Source organism: Sycon ciliatum, chromosome 5 (assembly GCF_964019385.1).
Source record: "Sycon ciliatum chromosome 5, ocSycCili1.1, whole genome shotgun sequence".
Lineage (NCBI taxonomy): Eukaryota > Metazoa > Porifera > Calcarea > Leucosolenida > Sycettidae > Sycon > Sycon ciliatum.
Window position 1 is genome coordinate 33,664,377 of NC_088647.1, and position 19,334 is coordinate 33,683,710.

Below are 19,334 nucleotides of genomic sequence, written 5' to 3' on the forward strand. Positions count from 1 at the left end.
GGTGTCACTTGCCGCAAAGACGATGCCACTCACAGCACACGGCTCAGCTTCACTCTTGCCAATCTCTGCCGCACCGTTCAAGGCTGTCACTAGCCAAGAGGACACACGCACAAAGTCCACGCTGTCCTGGCAAGCATCCAGAAAGCCCCTCACCACCTCTGTTTGCGACACACCACCCTGCAGTCTAATGAGTTGCTTCTCCAGAGGTCCCATAGCCTTACTTCGAAGAGCATCAAGTTCATTCAGGACGCTGGCTTCACGTTTTTTAGTGGCTTCCACAAGAGAACGGAAAATAACCCAGCCTCTTCGGATGCAAGCTGTATCTGATCATGAAGGTTACGAATGGAGGACTGCACTTTCTCAATGGCATTCTCCAGAGCGCCATCACTCTCAGACACACAGCTCGACAACAAATCACGTACTGATGCACGCGTATGCTCGGCTGCGGCTTTGAAGGACACAAGATCTTGTTTGTGCTGCTCATGGTTTCCGGTGCCGATGCATCGCTCACATAACGACTTCTTACATTGCGTACAGAACTTGGTACTGCTCGGGTGCAGTGCACAGTGATGTTGTGAATGAGTAGCTGAAGCAGCAGTAGCAGTAGTAACTGCTTCGTCCAATGCAAGTACCTCATGATCATGTGTAGCTCGGGAACGCTTGTGCGCTTGGCCGTGTAAATCTTAGCTTCAACACCGCCACATTCTTCGGTCCAAACGTGTCGATGTTTAAAAGTATGGTTGAAAGAGGAATCCCGGAATGAAATAAAACTTCAGAACTACATGTAGTCTTCGAGGTGCTACTGTATAACATGTAGTTTACGATGTATTAAAATTAGGGGTCAAACGGGTGTATCTTTAACTAACGAACCTGTACTTTTCTTAACGGGCGGGCTAACAGGTACCCTTTAGCAGCCATGTTTAATTTCTTGCGTAATTTTCACGTAAATCAATATTTTAATTTATCTGCTCTCAGGTTGCATTTTGATATCACATTGTGATTCGCAAATTGATTTGTGTCTGTTAGTTGGAGAGGTAGATCTACTAGGTGCGAAAATGCAACAACAATGCAGACATCCAGCGTGGAGTTGTAAATAATGGACTCCCGCGGCCTGGAATACACGATCCCAGCAGTGATGTTCCGTACTGACTGGATCATCGAAATCCAAACGGGTACCCTTTTACTACCCCTTTGACCCCTATTCAAAATTTCGGTGTCGGGGACCTTCCAGGTCTCAGGTGTAACGTAGAATTAGGCGACCAGCATTCCCTTCACCTACAGTTAACTTATGGTATATATAAGCCTATGCAGAGCTCACTGACTTGTCAGTTTGAGCACTCTGGCAAGGTACGTTCGGGCCTGGTTTAAATCTGGCGTTGGAAAATTTATTTTTCATTGCTGCCGGGTTCGGCCTCATTCTCTCTGTGCTGCGCTGATGAGTCCACAAAGGACGAAACAGTTCTGTCCGCAGATTGAGCATAAGCCTTCCTTGATAGGTTTTAAACATGTTTTGATGATGACAGCACGGCTTATGGTTGTAGTCAGGAGCACTTCTGTGCGTCCTCCGCCTCGTAACATGCTGTCATCATGAATGCATAGCATATGCAACCGTGGGAGATTGCGGACATGATCGTATCATTGTTCTGTCTGTGCAACACACACGCAGGCCGGCAGCAGTGCAGTGGAGCACATCGATCTTGGTTACAATCGCATCGGCGGTGATGGCGGACTTCGACTTGCACAGATGCTGCAGGTATGTGCAATGCTGCTGGTTTTGTCACACGCAGCGGACACGTGAGTCACGTAAAGTTCTTATGGTGGACTCTCACGTTTGCAATGGATTTTCATTACTACTATTTCGTCACACGGATTCGAAACAGATGGGGTATAAACGTGTTGCTGGCCACTAGCGAAACCTTGGGTACAAGGGTTTGGGTACAAGAAACAACAACAAAAAACACTTCGAAGTAAGTCCTGGTTTATCTTTGTATCGATTATGGGTTGGCTGCTGTTGAGTGTTTTGTGACCCGGGAGTGCTTTCAAGGTGAGGTATGACATGCTATTTGATTTTCTGGAGGCCCTGCTTCACCTGTATCCGTGTGTCACCAACTTCCCCTTCCTCTGTGAGCCCTCAATTTGATTCAAGAACGATATGAATAACTTTGAAAAAGCAGAGTCTGCATACGACAACAAACAAAACTAAGGAGAAGTTGAATCTGCAAAGTGAGTTGCGCTTATGGGCTATCCGGCATTATCGATCATTTTCACGAAACGAAAAAGTTTAGTTAGGACCCTCCCCCACCCACCCACCCCCCTGAACGAAAAATAGATTGACTTGACAGCAAGAATGCCTGGATGCCTCTCATATCAATATTGTTCAAAACGAAACTCCCCTTGACCCACCCACCCATATACGAAACTTTTTCTCTTCGTGTAAAAGACCGATAATAATTATTATAGACGGCCCCTTATCCCGTACTGTAAGTCAACAAAATATTCGGCAGATATATATTTTCGGCTATTTTCGGCCTGGTCATACTTGGCCCAAAATTTGATTTGCAAGGTTCTGTGTAACAGTGTATACAGTCAGCAGCAGTATAGGCCGAACATTTAATGCTGCTGAAATGTGTTTTTGCCGTGGGAGGCCGAAATTTGAATGGGCTTAAAATGTGTAGACTTATCGTAACTCCGTCAATTTTTGAGCAAATTCGAACATCTAAATATCTGGGTTGAGGAGAAAGCTCCAGGCTATCCGTTGGAACAATCGCCGAAGCGATAGAGTGAACGGCGGCGATGTTACGAAGCTCACCATCTGCGTCACGGCTCATTTGCGATTTGAGTGGGCGAGCTGGGTCTTGAGGACGGGTTTTTACCTTTGCAGCTAGCTGTCGCCATAGAGACATGGACTCAAATGAGAGTATGGACTCGCAGCACTCCTCACAAAAAATGTGAGCTCGATGTGAGCAAGGAGAGGGAAATGGCTGTTGAATCTTGTTTCTCGTCGTGAATCAAGCACTGGGGCGATGTCGCTGCGCTGCAGCGCTGGATCCACGGCACGCTTGGTGTCGAATTGTAGCTCGGCGTGTTGCTCGTGTCCAGAGCTTTCCAGAGAGCCCAAGATCACGAAAATCAGCGAAGGGAAACTGAAGTTATGGATGAATCAAGGTACGACATTGTTGAATTCTGTAAATAGCCTCATTTTGACTGGATTCTGAGACCGTGAAAAGGGTTATTAAGGCCGCGGTCACACCGAGCCCGATTCAGCCGTTCAGCCAAAAAAGCGCTTTTTTTCGGCTGAGGTTTCCACGGAAACGGCTGAAAATCGGGGCACAAGCCACTTTCAGCTTTCAGCCCTTTTGGAAGCGCTGAAAAGCTGAAAGTGGCTGAATAATTTTGGCTGAAGTGCAAGAGTGCAAGAGGAGTTGAAGAACTTGAGTTGACGTTTGCTGTAGTCAGGTAGTTTCTTCTTCTCTTGTATTGTACCGTAGTTGTGTGAAGTGTTTCGTTGTCAGCCATGGATAGTTGGAGCGTGGGACTGGAGCGCCGATTGCTCGAGCTGTGGTACGAAGCAAAAACGCGATAGCAGACGACAATGAAAAAGGGTACGAGCAAACGAGCCTGGATCTTCGCAGACCTGAAAAAGTTTGCTGCGAATGAAGCCGGGGCCGTCTTCATCTATAAAGTCGAAAACGTGTCGCTTCCTCCGGCGACAAAGCCTGTTATTTGTCACTATCGGCAAAATGATGTGATTCTGAGGGGAAATTATTCGGATCATCACCATTGAACATACCGGTAATAAAATACAGATAGCGATGCGGCTCTTCGTTTCCGAATCCATTCTCAATCCACTGTGACAAATCGCTCTTCTCTCTCTCTCTACTCCTCTCTCTTTCTATCTATTTTCCAGATCCCTACTTCTCCTTCCATCCACGACGAGGCCCACTTTGAGATTCAAAATTAGGACGTAGTGTGTGCGCAAATCACGTATACTGGGCACAGGGGTCATCCTCCAAATAAAAAAAACTGGGAAAACCCGCGTCAGCTAGTTTTGGTGTGACCGTCAGCTGGCTAGTCGCAAGCCACTTTCAGCGCAAGCCAAAAACGGCTGAACTTGGTGAGACCGCGGCCTAAGGCCGATTCATACTTCATGTCTCGTACTGGAAAGTCATCGTGCGATGGCTTTCCTGTACGCAAAATAGTGATGCGACGTGTTTCCCGTATGCGAAATGAAGTATGAGTCGGCCTTTACAGGTAAAATGGGTGTTGTGAACCTCTAGATCTGCAGATCTAGAGGTTCACCGTACCCATTCTACCTGTTCTTTTTGACTTTTATTAGCCCCTGCTCAATGAACAAGGACTGTAAAAAAATTCTTGAGAAGACTCCTTCATTGCTCCCCTCCACGGAAATCTTTAGTAAAAGGCGAAAGATTTATTCGTGGTTGAAGGGAAGCCAGAGTATGATTTTTAATGGATAAGCATGGCGATATTCATCCAGATTCTGTCTTCAGTGGAAGTCATGCGGCATTGGCCCCCGCATACAATGCGATAGTACTAGATTACTCATGTAGTTGTGGGTTATGATATCATAGAACTCTGGTCTCATGATAGCCACTGACTTCCGGTGGGGAGCGCCGAATGTCGTAACCATGGTAACTAACGCACTTGACATTCCATGCAGTCGGCTTCTGTTGCCGTCCTCGCAATGCCGTGGCATTGCAATAAAAGTACCCGTCGTGTGCTTTTGCATACTTGTTTGACTCGTTGATGTTGCCATGGTAATCATACATAGTCTGATACCAGAATCCCAGCGTGTACGGCTTCTGAACTTTTCTGCATGGGCACCCGTCACGGCGAAATTCCTGACTACATCACGTTTGGTGCAGATAAGCGGCGTGAAGTGGCGTAGCGTGTACGACTTTGCTACAGTTGCGCGGCAGCCGGGAGACCTGCCTGATTCCTGCTTGTGTGGACTCAGAGTCGGAGACTTCACCACTAAAATGACGCAGTCGAGGGAATGTCTCCATGACAGCGGCACATCCCAGCTACACAATGATCATGTACTACTAGTACTCCTGCTGCTATGAAGCCTCGTACATGTACGGTATAAGCAGAAAAATATTCGTCTGGAATTAAATTTTGTGTTTTCGTTCAAGGAGCCTTTGGACTAAATTAAATGCCGGGCTAATGTCGATTTGTCCAGCTTTTCAATACACTCTTATGATCCGTGGACGAAATTAATTTACAACCGGACAAGGTTCCCGGTCTTTGGAGTTGGACGAAATTATTGTCCGACGAAATGTTCTGCCTAGGCCTTGACGGATTATGCTAATATTTTCGTGAAATTATGCTTTTCGCATTGCTGAATAAATTGCAGAATTATGCTATTTAGCCTATTTTTATGCTAAAAGTTATCATATTATGCCGCATTATGCTCACATATGCTGCTGATGTATATGATGGTTCTGTGCAAAATACCAGGGGAATTGTTTTGTAGAGGGCGCTGTACTGTAGTAGCAAAAGTTCAACGTGGTCACCGCACCGTCCGACCTAGCTACGACCGTCACTGATTGTAGTGGACTGGACATGTTATCAAGGGAGTCGTAAACCTACGACTTCCTGGTGCATCTACTTGTACTTGTACTTGTAGAACATGTACAACTGTATGGAATTTGATGCGAACAGGCGGATTATTCCAATTTATGCGATTCATATGCAATTTGCCTCGAATTTTGTGATTATTCGATTTTGGTAGAAATTATAGGGTACCTCACTTCAAACTCTCCAACTACGGTCTCTTCGCTGCATACGTTCACTTCACTTCCAAAAAATATAAATAATATTAGATACAAATGGAATGCACCAAATTTTCGGGCATGGCCCATCTTCAGGGTGAATGGTTTTTTCACCCTGAAGATGGGCCATGTATCTAATATTATTTATATTTTTTGGAAGTGAAGTGAACGTATGCAGCGAAGAGACCGTAGTTGGAGAGTTTGAAGTGAGGTACCCTATAATGTGTGAATGGCTGCAATGGAGTCTGCGATTGCTTAGAAAAGTTGGTAGAAATTATGCGAAAAATTATGCTAGCATAATCTGTCAAGGCCTAGTTCTGCCTGTACAGTCGTTTGTTTCCATTGTGCTGAGAGCTTCACATTGCCGCCTCACATCATGTCTGCACTCAAGTTTGTCATGTGGATTCTCTTTGGCCGAGTGCAGTAGACTGGACTCTGATAGCTACCATCTGTCCATTTCTTCCAGAGAACGCCGTCGGTGACATCTGTCAATGTCGAAAATACTTATCTGGTAAGTCAATACAGCAAATAATACTGTTGCAGCCAGTGTAAGTTTCTAGTTTTTCAGGTGCCTGCTTTGTATTTCCCTGGCCTACACAGTACATGTAGGCGACTTCCATTTCGTGCTCATATCCTTTTTTTTATTAACCCCCTCCCTGCCTTGATGCCCAGGTGCGAGGTCAATCAGTTAGCAACCCCGAGCAGGCACATAGCCGTCAGTGTTTGCACCCCCCCCCCCCCCCCCCCCCCAGATGCAGCACAGAAACTGAATACAACGTTCTTAGATGCGAATGAGCCACAACACATTGACAATGGCAACTAAGTCCAAGATTGGGACTCTCAGAAACTTGGGACTCTCAGAAACTTGGGATTGGAAGATACCCTAAATCTTTTTTTGGGGGGGGGTGTCGCACCCCTGCCGGCACCCGGGGCACTGCCCCCTTCACCCCTACCGGGGACAGCCCCGGACCACCATCTGTATCCCCCCTCACAGACCCTTCCGGCTAGGCACCTGGGTGTATAGGGCTTGAAAGTGCTACGTCACAGCATAGCAACAATTTCAAAAATTCAAAAACTGGATCCACTTGGATCCAGTTTTTGTATGGATCCAAGCACATTTCAAGCCGTCTTACTCACAGCAAGGTGATGTAACCGGTGAAACTGACTGATTTGACTACTGGGGGCGGGGTTACAACTGGTGGCGAAGTAAAAGTCACCCCTGCATACGACATGAGTGGGTTGCTATGCACCCACATACTGAGGCAATAGCAAAGTCACACCTTAGTGGATCCAAAATAGAAATATGATGTCAACTTACTACTCCCTGGCCGTTTTTGACGTCATCACTTTCAAGCCCTATTCAGGCAGCAGATGACGTCATGCAGTGCTTGGAGACGCCATGCCATAAAATCCTGGTATGGCAATGATGATGTCAATGGTGGAGCTGAAGCAGTTAGTAAAAGCAGCTAGCCAGCGCTTAGCTGGCACGGTACTGCTTGCAGATAAGCCATTTGTTGTCTCCTACAATGTGTGCTGGAATACACCAGACACAGGTTTCGAATCTTTCGATGCACATCTTCATAATCATGTATCATGTTACAGTATTACTCAAAGTTGTAAGTGTTGCCATCGCGCCGCCTCTTTGGCGTTTGCTTCGCAACTCCCGAGAGGACGTGATGTACTTCTCATGTCCTTATAATCTTCATCACCGTTTATCCGCTGGATCATTCCCCCGGGAAGCGACTCTCTTCCTTTTCGTAGTTTTCATCGACATGTGCTCTTGATAGCAAATACTGAAGTATAAAGTGAAAAACTGAACTTGAACCCGGCACGGCCACATCTCACAGGTATGAAAAGTAGCAAAGGTCATTGCATAACTGTAATCCCTTAGCAGCTGCTACCGGTCACATAACCGGTTGCCCGTTATCACCGCTTCTGGCCTTTCAATTAAATGGCTTATCTCCCGAGCTTTGTACGGAGCGCCGCCATCACAGTCAATAATTGATGAAAGATCCCGGCCTGGTCTGGCTGAGTAGTCTTGCGGTGCGTGCCGTTCCACGGCGCACGTCACAGCACAGGTACACGGTGTCAGCCGATGACCTGCACTGCATGTCACGTGAGTGTGACTGATGCCACGGCATTTAGACGTGCCCGCATGGTGTACACTCGGCTGTGTAGCTCCACTCGCCGGATCACATGTCACTTGTGCATGTTCAGGAGGTCGCACATGTCACTGACATGCACCCTCGTTTTGTGTTACATGTACTTCAAGTACATGTAGCTGTGACTTTCGTTACGGTTCACACTTTTAAGTCACAGGCTTTGTCTTCACCTTCTTTCTCGCCTGCTGATGGAGTTCTTTGCATGCAAGTGTTATAAGCTAAACGTTTTCGCTGCAGTAGTCAGTTGGCTATAGTGCTTACGAGTTCGGTGAAAGGCTTCAAGCAATTGCGGCTTGGTGCCAGAGTTTTCTAACAGAGCCTGTTCTCTTGATAGTCGCGAGCTGTTCCTTTGTGTGGTTTGGGTGGGTGCTGAGGCAGGAGCACGCCTCTACAGAACAATGCATGTACTGGGTTGGTGTTGCTACGGCATTCGTCATGTGAACATAGACTTTGCACGTATGCGACATGATGATTTTGATCCGACGGTAGGGTATAGATTCATTGCCATGTTTCTTCATGCCTGCATAGCTCACTCTCCTTTGCGTTTGGATTTATTTGTTGTGTATAATTATGTATGCACGGTTCCTTTGCCGTGCGGACCGTCTGGAGCCGCAAAAGCGAGTCAGTTGACGGACTCAGCGGCTCCAACTGCCGATGGCAATGCATGCCGCAGTCATGGTTGGCATAGACTCATTGAAGTCACAGAACCGTATTTATTATTGCAGTACAATCATGTACCGTACTTCCCCACGTAAAAGCGCATGCGCTTATAAGCGAAAATTTGCTGCAAAAAAGATCTTTGGCTAAACATGTTCGGGTAGAAGCCCATGCGCAATACAGGTGTGTCTGTGTCCTAAACAATGGTGTCATCACACTACTTAGTGGTATATTTCGCTCCCGCCTTTTCACCAATAGTGTTCACATATAAGAACATGCGCTTGTAATTGAGGCCGGGGTGCGCTTATATCCGGACATAAGCACATGCGCTTATATGTGGGTAAGTACGGTAACTATTCAGTTCAGTAGTACATGTAACACAATAAATAAAACATTAAAAAACTACAGTACAGTGAATGAACCGATATCCTTCACTCCTCCCGATAGCTCCCGGATCCCGGCCCACTGCACTGGCACTACACTACCATCAGTCTACACGTTCAAGTACACTCAAACGCCTCTTATCCGGACGCCTCAGATACTATACGGGCACGTCTCTCTACCGAGCACCTTCAGCTTGAGCTCCTCAGCACAAATGCTTCGAATTTGGGGGGTTTGAATTTTTTTCCGCATGTGGAAGTGCTTATTTTTCACTGCCAGCCTATGTAATTCACACAATTTCACACACTTTTATCAATCGGTTTCTTTTGTATCCTGAACATGTGCAATACCGTTCAAAAGAAACTTCTTCAAAAATGATATGATACATGGTAGATGAGTTATCCTGAGATACGGGCAATGCCCGGTCCCAAGGTGCCCGGATAAGAGACGTCCGAGTGTAGGAGCATTCTGCTGCATGGTAGCTCAAGGCTGCGTTGGTTTTTGTCTACTGTAGTGGTGGAGTCACTGAGAGCTCGGATGTTCAGTGGCCTAGCCTTCACTTGAAACGAATGCCCCCCGCCTACTCTATAAATATAATACCAAGAGTACATAACCCCCGGGGTTATGTACTCTTGATAATACAGTACAGTGCTCCAGCTCTCGTCTTGCGAAACAGGAAGACCCACCAATCACCATTACCAGGGCCAGAGTAGTAAAATACAGACGTGATCAGGGAGTCGTAAAATGACTCCCCTTCTTTTTCTTTCAAATAATAATTTCGTTGTATCAGTGATGGTGATCACCACTATTGTACTTCAACGATTGCCAGTGGCAGTGGAACTTATTTTGGTTTTGCCCGTACAAGTACAAGTAGGTTCTTGCTGATCTCTAGCGTGCTATGTGGTGTGTGAGTGTGTGCGCGCGCGGACGCGCACACACAATGCCATGTGTTGTGCGGTGTGTGTGTGTGTGCGTGCGTGTGGGGTTTGTGTATGTGTGTGTGCGAGCGCGCGCGCGCACAATGTCATGTGTTGTGCGGTGTGTGTACATGTGTGTGTGTGCGTGCGCGCGCGCGCGCGCATGCACACAATGCCATGATGAGGGTGAAGGCAGTTTCGATAGTGGATTGGACTGTAAGTCCGACTGTGAATCGGACAGTGAGTCTGAAAGCTAAGGCTAGTGGACCGCACTATTGAAGTTTTTGAATTGATTTGAATTTGAATTGTACTTTTCAACTCTGCAGCAAATGACAAATACACTACTGCGCTATTATTTACAACATCTTCCATATCGCTCGTTTGCTAAGATCAGCTTATGATCGCTATCACTCTGCCGTTTTCCGGTGTCCTTTGCTTCGCTCGTGCTAGCTCTCTTCCGCTGGTGTTGTGGAGATAGTGTCCCAATAAATGAAATCCTCTCATACGAAAGATCCATGTTTGGGGGTGATTTTGGTCGAATTTTACAACAAATCAATCTGTGCCATCTCTAATCACCATCAATAGGAAATGAACGCTCGGCAAAGGGCAACCATGATCTACGAATCATCCAAATACAAGAACAAATTCACATCGACTGCACTAATTTTCAATAAAATATCGTATCACATGCTGCCAATTTCAATCAAGGAGTCGTAAAATAACGTAAAATAACGACTTCCGTAACGAAACCTAAAATTGGTTTTCCCCAGCTTATGCCCTAGTTCTGGACATGACAACAAGCCGTTTCGACATCCCTAGGACATGGTCTTTCCACCCATGCAAAGCTCAGGTTGTCTGCTTGAGACTGAAACGGGACTTGCAAAACAACGTCTTTTAGATTTGGGCCGCACACGGCTGTCAAGAAGCGGCAACTTAGAAAGATGGCGTCGGTTCGAGATGGCATGGTAACCGCGCACGTGCCGTGGCTCGTGACATGCTCATGTATGCACGCAAATGCAAGTCACAAACTCACAAAGATCGTCTTTGCATTTGGAGAAAATATCTTCGACTCTCTTTGGAGGTTGGCGAGGTTTGCCTAATCTTTACTTGATTGCGATGCCGGTATGTCCTCTCAATAATTAGAACAAAGAGAGATGATGATCGCTTCATTGCTGAGCAGAAGTAACAATCAACTCTCCTCATGTCCTCAGTGCCAAAGGCAGACGACTGCAATTCCACAACGCTCATTTCACGATGATGGAAACAATCGTGTGCTAGTACACACTTGGACCATTTGGTCTTACCTGTTCTAGCCGCTAGTCCGTCCAGCAAGCAGATATTGACTATTACGATAAGGACACCTGCGTGAACGAGGGCTCGCCCAGCAAATTCAATTCAAGACGTTACTCCAGTCAAGAATTAGGGTCTTTACTCGAGAACTTCACAAATACAGGTCAAGGCACCCCACAAAACTGATAGATGGCATGAACGAAAGACAAATAGGCTAGACAAAGTGTCCCAAGTGATTGAAAACAGCAGATCTACCAAATAAGACAGCTACATGTGCCTAAACAACGATTCCCATACAGTAGAGAGTAGTATCAGGCAGAATGAAAGCCTTGGAAGTGCACAAATACAGCCACGACCGCCACAAAAATTGGACGACCGCCACAAAAAAATTCTCATTGCTCTACCTCCTTGAAGGGTGAAAGTTACCAGTTATCCTATAGCGATGTCAGTTTATGCCTGTTGGAACCCCCCACAGCCCGCACGAAATACCTTTCAAATAATTCCAGGATGCAATTGCAGCTCCAGACAGGAGGAAGAAGAACACCGTGAAAAATAACGGCAACGATGCCCAAACTCTCGGGAAACGGCTGAAGTCTTCCTGAAGATGTTAACATTGAATAGCCATCGATTACCAGCGTGGTTTGATGACTTTAGAACTGTTTTGAGACTTAGAACGAAGCGATATCTCAAAATTGATGGAATTGTTACCTGTCAAATGCGTGGGCGAGCAGGCCAGCTGACTGGTTATGCATGAACATGCATGAGCATGCATTGATTTTTCATGGTTCACGTGCAGAAAACTAAGTTGCCGCGATCCAAGTGCAGCTAACAGCCGTGCGCAGGACTAAAGAGGCTGTTTATGATGGAAAAAAACAAAACATTTACGACTCCGGGGATGGACGTGATGTCATGATATGTACGCGCGGTGTCACGACTTTTTTTGTAAAGATTGGGCAACGAAAAATACTTTTTTTTACTTTTGAGTTTTGAATATACACTGTACTACTATTTTCAGTGAGTCTTTTGTTTTTCCTGGACTTTGCGTAGGTTGTTATTTCCTTAGCTCAAGCTCTCCGAAAATGTATGGCAGAGCTTTCTTGAGATGCGGAGCTGCTGTTAGAGCAGCATCTGGATTAGGGAAATGCGGCCTTCGCGTTGCGGGACGAGCGTTTTCGGCCTCGTCACCACTTCGCCAGAATCTTCCCAGCAAAATGATGTGGTCGAATCCAGGACCTGAGGCGTACACTTGGGGCTACTCGCAGCCCATGGTCTACGTGAAGTATTGCTCTCTGGCCACGACGTGCCTGGCAACAACTGTGGCTGGTGTCTTGACGTTTTCGAACTTGGTGGAGTCGTCTGCAACGTTCCGAGCCTCCATGGCAGCTATGATTCTTGTTGGCAGTGTAGGACCTACGATTGGAATCATCTTCCTATCCAAATCCGTAGTGCATCGTATGTTTTACACTCCTGAGAGCAAGCGGATTATTGTTGAGATTAGAGGCATGCTGAACCAGAGGCAGCGGATCGAGGGGAAACTGAGCGACATCCAGCCGAAGTCACGCGCTTTGGGAAATATCACCATGCATGGCCGACCGCTGTTCATCTCGGTGGATGAAGTGCAGAACAAAGAGTTGTTCGAGAAGATCCTCAGTGTGGCGCTCTAGTGTGGGACAGCTGCAGCAGACAGTGGATGTCTAGTGGCGTGTGGGCCCCCATCTGTATTGCGTATTGCCGGTTGCAGTGCACCGTTCAACTGCAGGTCTTGTCAAGACGTCGATCCCTTTCGGAGGATAGCTCTACTGTTAATTCAACAATAACACCCCTGATCAGTCGGTGAGCATGCATCCTGCACTGAGGCTGATTGCAGTGTCTTGCTCACGCTCAGGAGCCCATCCTATCCAGTTGCTGAGTTCGCAGATGAGACTGCCATCAGCTCTGCCTGTTTTGGTTGGAGTTGTATGTAGGCCTATCTGAGTGCAGGTAGACTCTATCTGCTTTGCTACCCGTTATGGTCCAAAGCAGCTTTGGCTAGCCACGTGCTGAACCCATGCTCTCTACGCTGGCGCTTCTAGCCACAACAGTGCAGCTGGGCGACTGAGACTGTGCATCACGAACAGTGCGCAGCTGCACGGCTTTGGAACCGATGCGCGCGCTGGCGCAACCGGATTGTGTGCAGGCCAGTCCTGTTTGTGGCTACCGTATATCAGTTAACTCATGCCAGACAAGATCTCGCAGCATTATCTACTGGTATCTGATTTTATTTATCATTTCCCGACTCTCTGCTCCCGTCTTTTTGGAGTACTCTCGGTCTAGCTTTCAGTGAGTGTTATTAAATTTGTATACGGTTTACTATAGTCTACTTAGTCTTCTCTGCAGAATCAGTTTTGCACCTAGTCTGTTGATGGTGGGGTGTGCTCTTTCTCAGACCATAGTTTTGCTGGAAGAATACGCCATGGCTCACGTCTGCTTTCCTTCTCTGACTCGCGAATTCAGCTCTTTTGCTGTATCGTACCCTATTTTCGCTGGCCTCTTGTGCGAGTGTCTTTTTTGCGCTCTATTCAGGTGCATGTGTGTGCGCGTGCGTGCACGCGTTTGCTGTAGGCCGGGTGTGCATGGCTTCGCCGGTTACGTGGATTTGGCGGTTGCGTGGTGCAAGTCTAGGTCTGTTTCATTTGGATCTTGCTCTTAGAGAGCGATCTGCTGATGTGTAACCGGTGCACGTGTAGATCTGCATGCTCCTTCTCTTGCGACAGGCGTACATGGTACATAGACTGTGTGTACTTCTATCAGCCTACGGTATATCCCAAGTTGCTGGTAGTGTAGCTTGTTTTCTGGCGTAGCTTCGGCGATTTGTGTGTGTGTGTGTGTGTGTGTGTTAATGTATGAATGTGTGTCTGCGTTAGAGTCGCGCTCCTTAGAACTTGGTTTTAAAGAGTTAGAGCTGGGATGGTCTAATCTTTGAGCACTCTGGCTGCGTCTGAAGTCTTTGTGCTCAGGTGATGAGTTCAAAAGAACGAGCTCCCTGTTGCTGCTCTCAGCAGCTTCACTCTCCCTGCAACAGTGGTTACCAACCTCCCTCACCATCGTTGGTCACAGATTCAACATTCTGCGTAATGAACATGTGGTGCATACGTCTCGAGACGAATATATATAACGGTGTTTTGCCGGAGAAAAATTCTCCTTGGCAGGACCTTCATGAAGGTTATGGAAGATGGGATCTCTAGAAGGACTTGCAGAATTAGCGCAGAATTTACTGTTTTCAGCCGCAGAATTCTGCGCGAAATTTCTGATATTCTGCCGCAGAATTCACGGAGGACAGGATCATATCCCATGACAAGTACTGCAGACCGTGAGAAATTATCAGCTGCATCAAGTTTAGCCCTGCATGGGGGTGGGGGGTTTTCATCGTTGTTCAACTATTAACCTGTAAGGCATGCATGCTTGGACTGATTCTACTGAAGTTAGCTGAAGTTTGAATACCTAAATTGTCTCCATCCTGGAGTACGGTAAAACAACCGAAATGATGGTGAATGGAGGTTTTATAGAAAAGAAAAAGGACCAAGAAACTACAAGTTACGCTATAATGTCCACTAACGCCACCAGTTACTAAACAATCAGCTCATGCGATAACATTACACGACACTGACGTATACGGTAACTTGTAGTTCCTTGGTCCTTTTTCTTTTCTATAAATTTATCCTTGGCTCTCCATCCGAGTCCATTGGTGGTTTTTCTTTTCTTTCTTTTTTTCTTCTTCTTTTCGCTGCAGGACATGAATGGCCTTCAGCAAGTGCTTATCGCATTACAAACCAACAGAACAACGGAGGACATCAATCTTGGACGCCCTGTTCTATCGTCACAAGGCGTGAGTCATTGTTTACGGGAGGCACGGTTTCCCTTTTCTCTGGCCCGGTCTGGCCCACGGGAGGGGTACATACCGTACTTCCCCACATATAAGCCTTATAAGTGAAAATTTGCTGCAAAAAAAGATTTCTTGCTGTGTGAACATGTTCGGGTAGAAGCCCATGCGCTTATATGTGCAATACATGTTTGTCTGTGTTCTAAACAACGGTGTTATCACACTGCTTAGCAGTATATTCAGCTCCCGGGTGTTTCACCAATATTGTTTACGTATAAGAAGCGTATGCGCTTATAAATTAGGGGGTGCGCTAATGTCCAGACATGAGCACGTGAGCCTATATGTGCAGAAGTGCGGTATGATCATGCTTCAGAAGGCACCGAGCCTGCGATGGCTTCAAAGTTAATTGAAAATCCGATTGACATTATATTGCATGTGATTGGTCGAGATGTGGCACAAGTGTAGAGCTCACGTGCATTCTTCGCTGTTCTTCGTATGGTCTCCACAGGTTGGAAGCCTGCCGCATCATCTGGGAAAGATGCTCAAGGTAAGAAATGTGTTCGAGTGCTGGCAGAGCCACTAGACATTTCTTGCCATCAGATGCAATGTCAGCCACTGCTTATCCAGCGCTCTATCTAGTGCTGGCTGACGGATGATCGGTTGTTACCGCTCCTCCAAAGCATGAATTTTGAGCATGTTTTCGTGGCTCGGTTCTCTCACCTATCCAATATGCTATGTAAAACAAACAATGACATCGGCCGAACTTTGTCAATTCTAAATAGTCGATTTGGAGACAATTTTTTTTTAAATTATAGACTTACTTATACAGTAGCTATAAGGAGTATGGGGAATGCAGACGTCACAATCACAGTTCTGAATGTAATTCTTCGCGTGACATGAGCGGGAGACAAAGCAATGCCGAGCTGTATCAGTACAATAAGGCTGTACATTTATTCAATAAAATGTTGCCTCCTTGAGCGATTCACAATAATATTATTAGGGATGAAACGATCGTCCATTTCTTCTAATCGAGTACCTTTTATTAAACGATTGTGTTGTCATAAAACGAGTATGCTGGATATGTATGACATATCAAAAATGCAAAATGAAACTGATCTCCAGAACATGATAATAGTTCATGAATGACTTGTGTACTACACAGTCAAGTACAGTAAAACCTGGTGTAAGCGACCTCTGGGTTTAGCGAGCACCTGCTCTTAACGACCGCTTTTCCATGCACCGACAGTTCTGCACAGACACCGTGGGACCTGGTTCTAAAGACCACCTGGCTTTAACGACCGCTTTTGCTTGCACCGTGGGGTGGTCACTTTACTGTACAGTATATGTCACAAAATACTGTGTCACAAATACTGACTATTGAATAATACAACTCGGGAGCACTTTGACATCTCGTCAAGAGCTGTGCTGTAATAGTTCAGTATGATTTCTAGGGGCGTTGAGCGGTGCCTCAGTCAGCCTGACACACTGCGACAGTATTGAGTATTGTTGTGTGCTCACACTGCCCTACTCAGAGCAACGTGGTGTTGAAAGAGCTGCGCTTGCCCTGGTGGTCGCTGTGCTGTTCTGACATGTTCACCATATGTCAGGGTCTGCTCGTCAACCAGACCCTCGTGCACCTGGACTTGGTCGGGTAAGGGATGCAGCGAAGACTGGCACAGAGCATGGGCGTCGGAACTGGTGCGGCCAAAGACGCACCAGTAATTTCATGTGGAGAACTTGGAATCCAAAATATATGGGCTATTTGGACCCAATTGTCCATTTTTTCCACGGGGAGCCCCCCCCCCCCCCATCTCTTCATAGCCGCAACGAATACCCTGCGACCCCCTGAAGATGATCGTGCCCATGGCAAGAACCTTTTGAAATACCGGTACAGGAACACCACCACCCCCCCCCCCCCCCCCCCCACACACACACACGGTTCTACAGAAATATAATCAGGGCCAGTTGCGGTAACTCGAAAGTGTACACACGAAAACAGAAGACTAGAAGCCACAGAAAACAGGTGGTTAAGTATAAAGTACGGGGCGAGTGAGCGTGGACCTCATCAAAAACATGCACTATCCGCTCAACACACAATGCTGCTGTTTTTATGAGGTCAAGCATCACTGGCCTTTGGCTTTGGCGTTTGTAGGGATAGAGGTTCAGATCATCCATACTCCTGTACTTGGAAGTTGAATGCCTGAACATATCGTGAAAAGCTTATTCTAACACGGGCATGCGGTGAACTTTAATGCTTTGACTGCATAACTACGTACATGTACATAACATTTGTACACACTGCATAACTACGTACATGTACATGACATTTGTACACATACCACATTGCAGCGTGTTAGCTTAGGCGCTGATGCCAATAATGGCGCGGTTTACGGACAAACACATACAAGCCAAGCGACCTCCGTTTGCGGTATGCATTGCAGGAACAAGATTGCACCGGACGGCGCCGAGTACTTGGCAACGTATCTGAGTCTCAACGGAGCGCTGAAGGCGCTCAACCTGGAGTCAAATCGCATACAGGACGGTGGCACACTGGCACTGGCGCGTGCCCTGACGACCGGCAGGTCGGGTTTGGAATGGTGAGTGAAGGGGCCTTTGTTGTGTATACAAGTTTTTATCATTTCTACTACAGTGCACACAGTTTCACAGTACGTATTGCGCATGCCCGGATTGGTTGTTCTCATCTTGTAATCTTGTAAAGGAACCGAAGTGGTCCTCCTTGCAGTTGCAATGTCTACGTGGTAGTGGTGAAACGAATATTCGAATATTCGAACATTCGTTCGGTTTGGCACATTCGAATATTCGTTAAGTCACATTCGAGTATTCGTTACGTCACTTCGAATGCAGTGCCTGTACATACATGGACGCCGAACACGGTACAGTGCAGTGCGTACAGCCTGCCTGTGACTTTGTACTGCACGCATGCACATGTATGTCCATACTGGACTGCCGATGTTGCACATAACATTTATGAACTTCGAAGTAGCCTTATGTGGCAGTATATTTAACGTGGCACTACCGTTTGTCATACCTAATAATATATTAGTATTGACAATATCCATCAAATGACTGAGAGGAGGGCATGTGATGTCATCTGTGTTACGAAAAGAATATTCGTTCATTCGTTCGTTAAGCTGAAGAATATTCGACTAGTAGGTTTTGACATTCGTTTCACCACTACTACGTGGGTTAGTACATTGTAGAAGAGTACATGTATGCCCGAAGTGGTGGCCCGCCGATGCGAATGGATTTGCTTGATGTGTTTCTCAACACGTCAGGTGACGCTGCCGCGAATCCGGCTAACTTTACTTGTTTATTTATTTTATTTTCTACATGTATGTCTGTGAGTGGATACAGTTCTAGCTCTAGGGATAGCAGCCTTGTACCAAGATACTGTAGTGTCGCGTACAAAAGCATGACCTGTATAGAAGCATGACTTGAATAGAAGCGATTTTTCGAAGCGCGCTGTGATACAGAAGCATGATTTTAATAGAAATTGCTCTCTGCAGAGTACACGTGCAAGTACCCGCGTGGCAGTATGCACTGCACAGTGTAGACTGATGATGTTGACGTAGAAGCATGTTTTGAATAGAAGCATAACTTGAATAGAAGCATGGTTTGAACCCCGGCTTATACGGCCCTAAGCACCAGCTTTTATACGCGACGTTACGGTACTAGTAAACTGCTTGGGATTGAACATTCTTTGTCATACACGTATTGCATGATGCTTTCTGGCAACAAAAACACAAAGTAGTGCTGCCTAGTGATGGGCCAGTACCGGTAGCATGCGTGTAAGTCGTTTCTCAATCAAAGTTCAAGCCAAGACTTCACGTACATGTATACCTGTACAGCATTGCTCTCGGAAGGAATATGCAATATTCCCATTGTCAGCATTGCACTACCTCAGTTTTAGCAGCAGGTTTGCCAGAACCGAAATACATGATTTGTTCTCGCCGTGAACATGTACGTACTGTAAAAGCCATTATTCTAACGAAGCGCACATAATTATAATGATTCCCTAAAATTGACTGGTTGATTGACCAAAGGTAACGATTCTCACTCATTCTCAACGCTCAATAGCAATAGTATTGTATCGATTTCCGCATAATGATAAACAGACGCACATCCAAAGAAAGGGTCCACTGGGATCTGGTTGCTAGTCAGACTGCCCTGGCAGACTGCAATCATCTGGCAACTGAAACAAGTACACTAGAGTCGTGCGCTGGAGAACGTGGAGCCCAAGAACGCCCAGCCTGAA

At 46.4% G+C, this 19,334-nt stretch overlaps 1 protein-coding gene and 1 non-coding gene across 2 annotated transcripts in view; one reads left to right on the forward strand and one right to left on the reverse strand.

The window, feature by feature from the left end:
* The window catches only part of LOC135818409 (leucine-rich repeat-containing protein 34-like), a 39,574-nt gene that overhangs the window by 9,294 nt on the left and 10,946 nt on the right, over positions 1-19,334 (forward strand). The window contains exons 4-9 of the mRNA XM_065331781.1: positions 1,667-1,753; positions 6,259-6,303; positions 14,969-15,064; positions 15,567-15,605; positions 16,591-16,709; positions 17,500-17,655. Of these exons, the coding sequence (XP_065187853.1) occupies positions 1,667-1,753; positions 6,259-6,303; positions 14,969-15,064; positions 15,567-15,605; positions 16,591-16,709; positions 17,500-17,655 (542 nt within the window). The remainder of the gene's footprint in view (positions 1-1,666; positions 1,754-6,258; positions 6,304-14,968; positions 15,065-15,566; positions 15,606-16,590; positions 16,710-17,499; positions 17,656-19,334) is intronic.
* Positions 4,337-4,459, reverse strand: LOC135818634 (U5 spliceosomal RNA). The gene has a single exon (XR_010553735.1). It is a non-coding gene; the product is annotated as a U5 spliceosomal RNA (small nuclear RNA).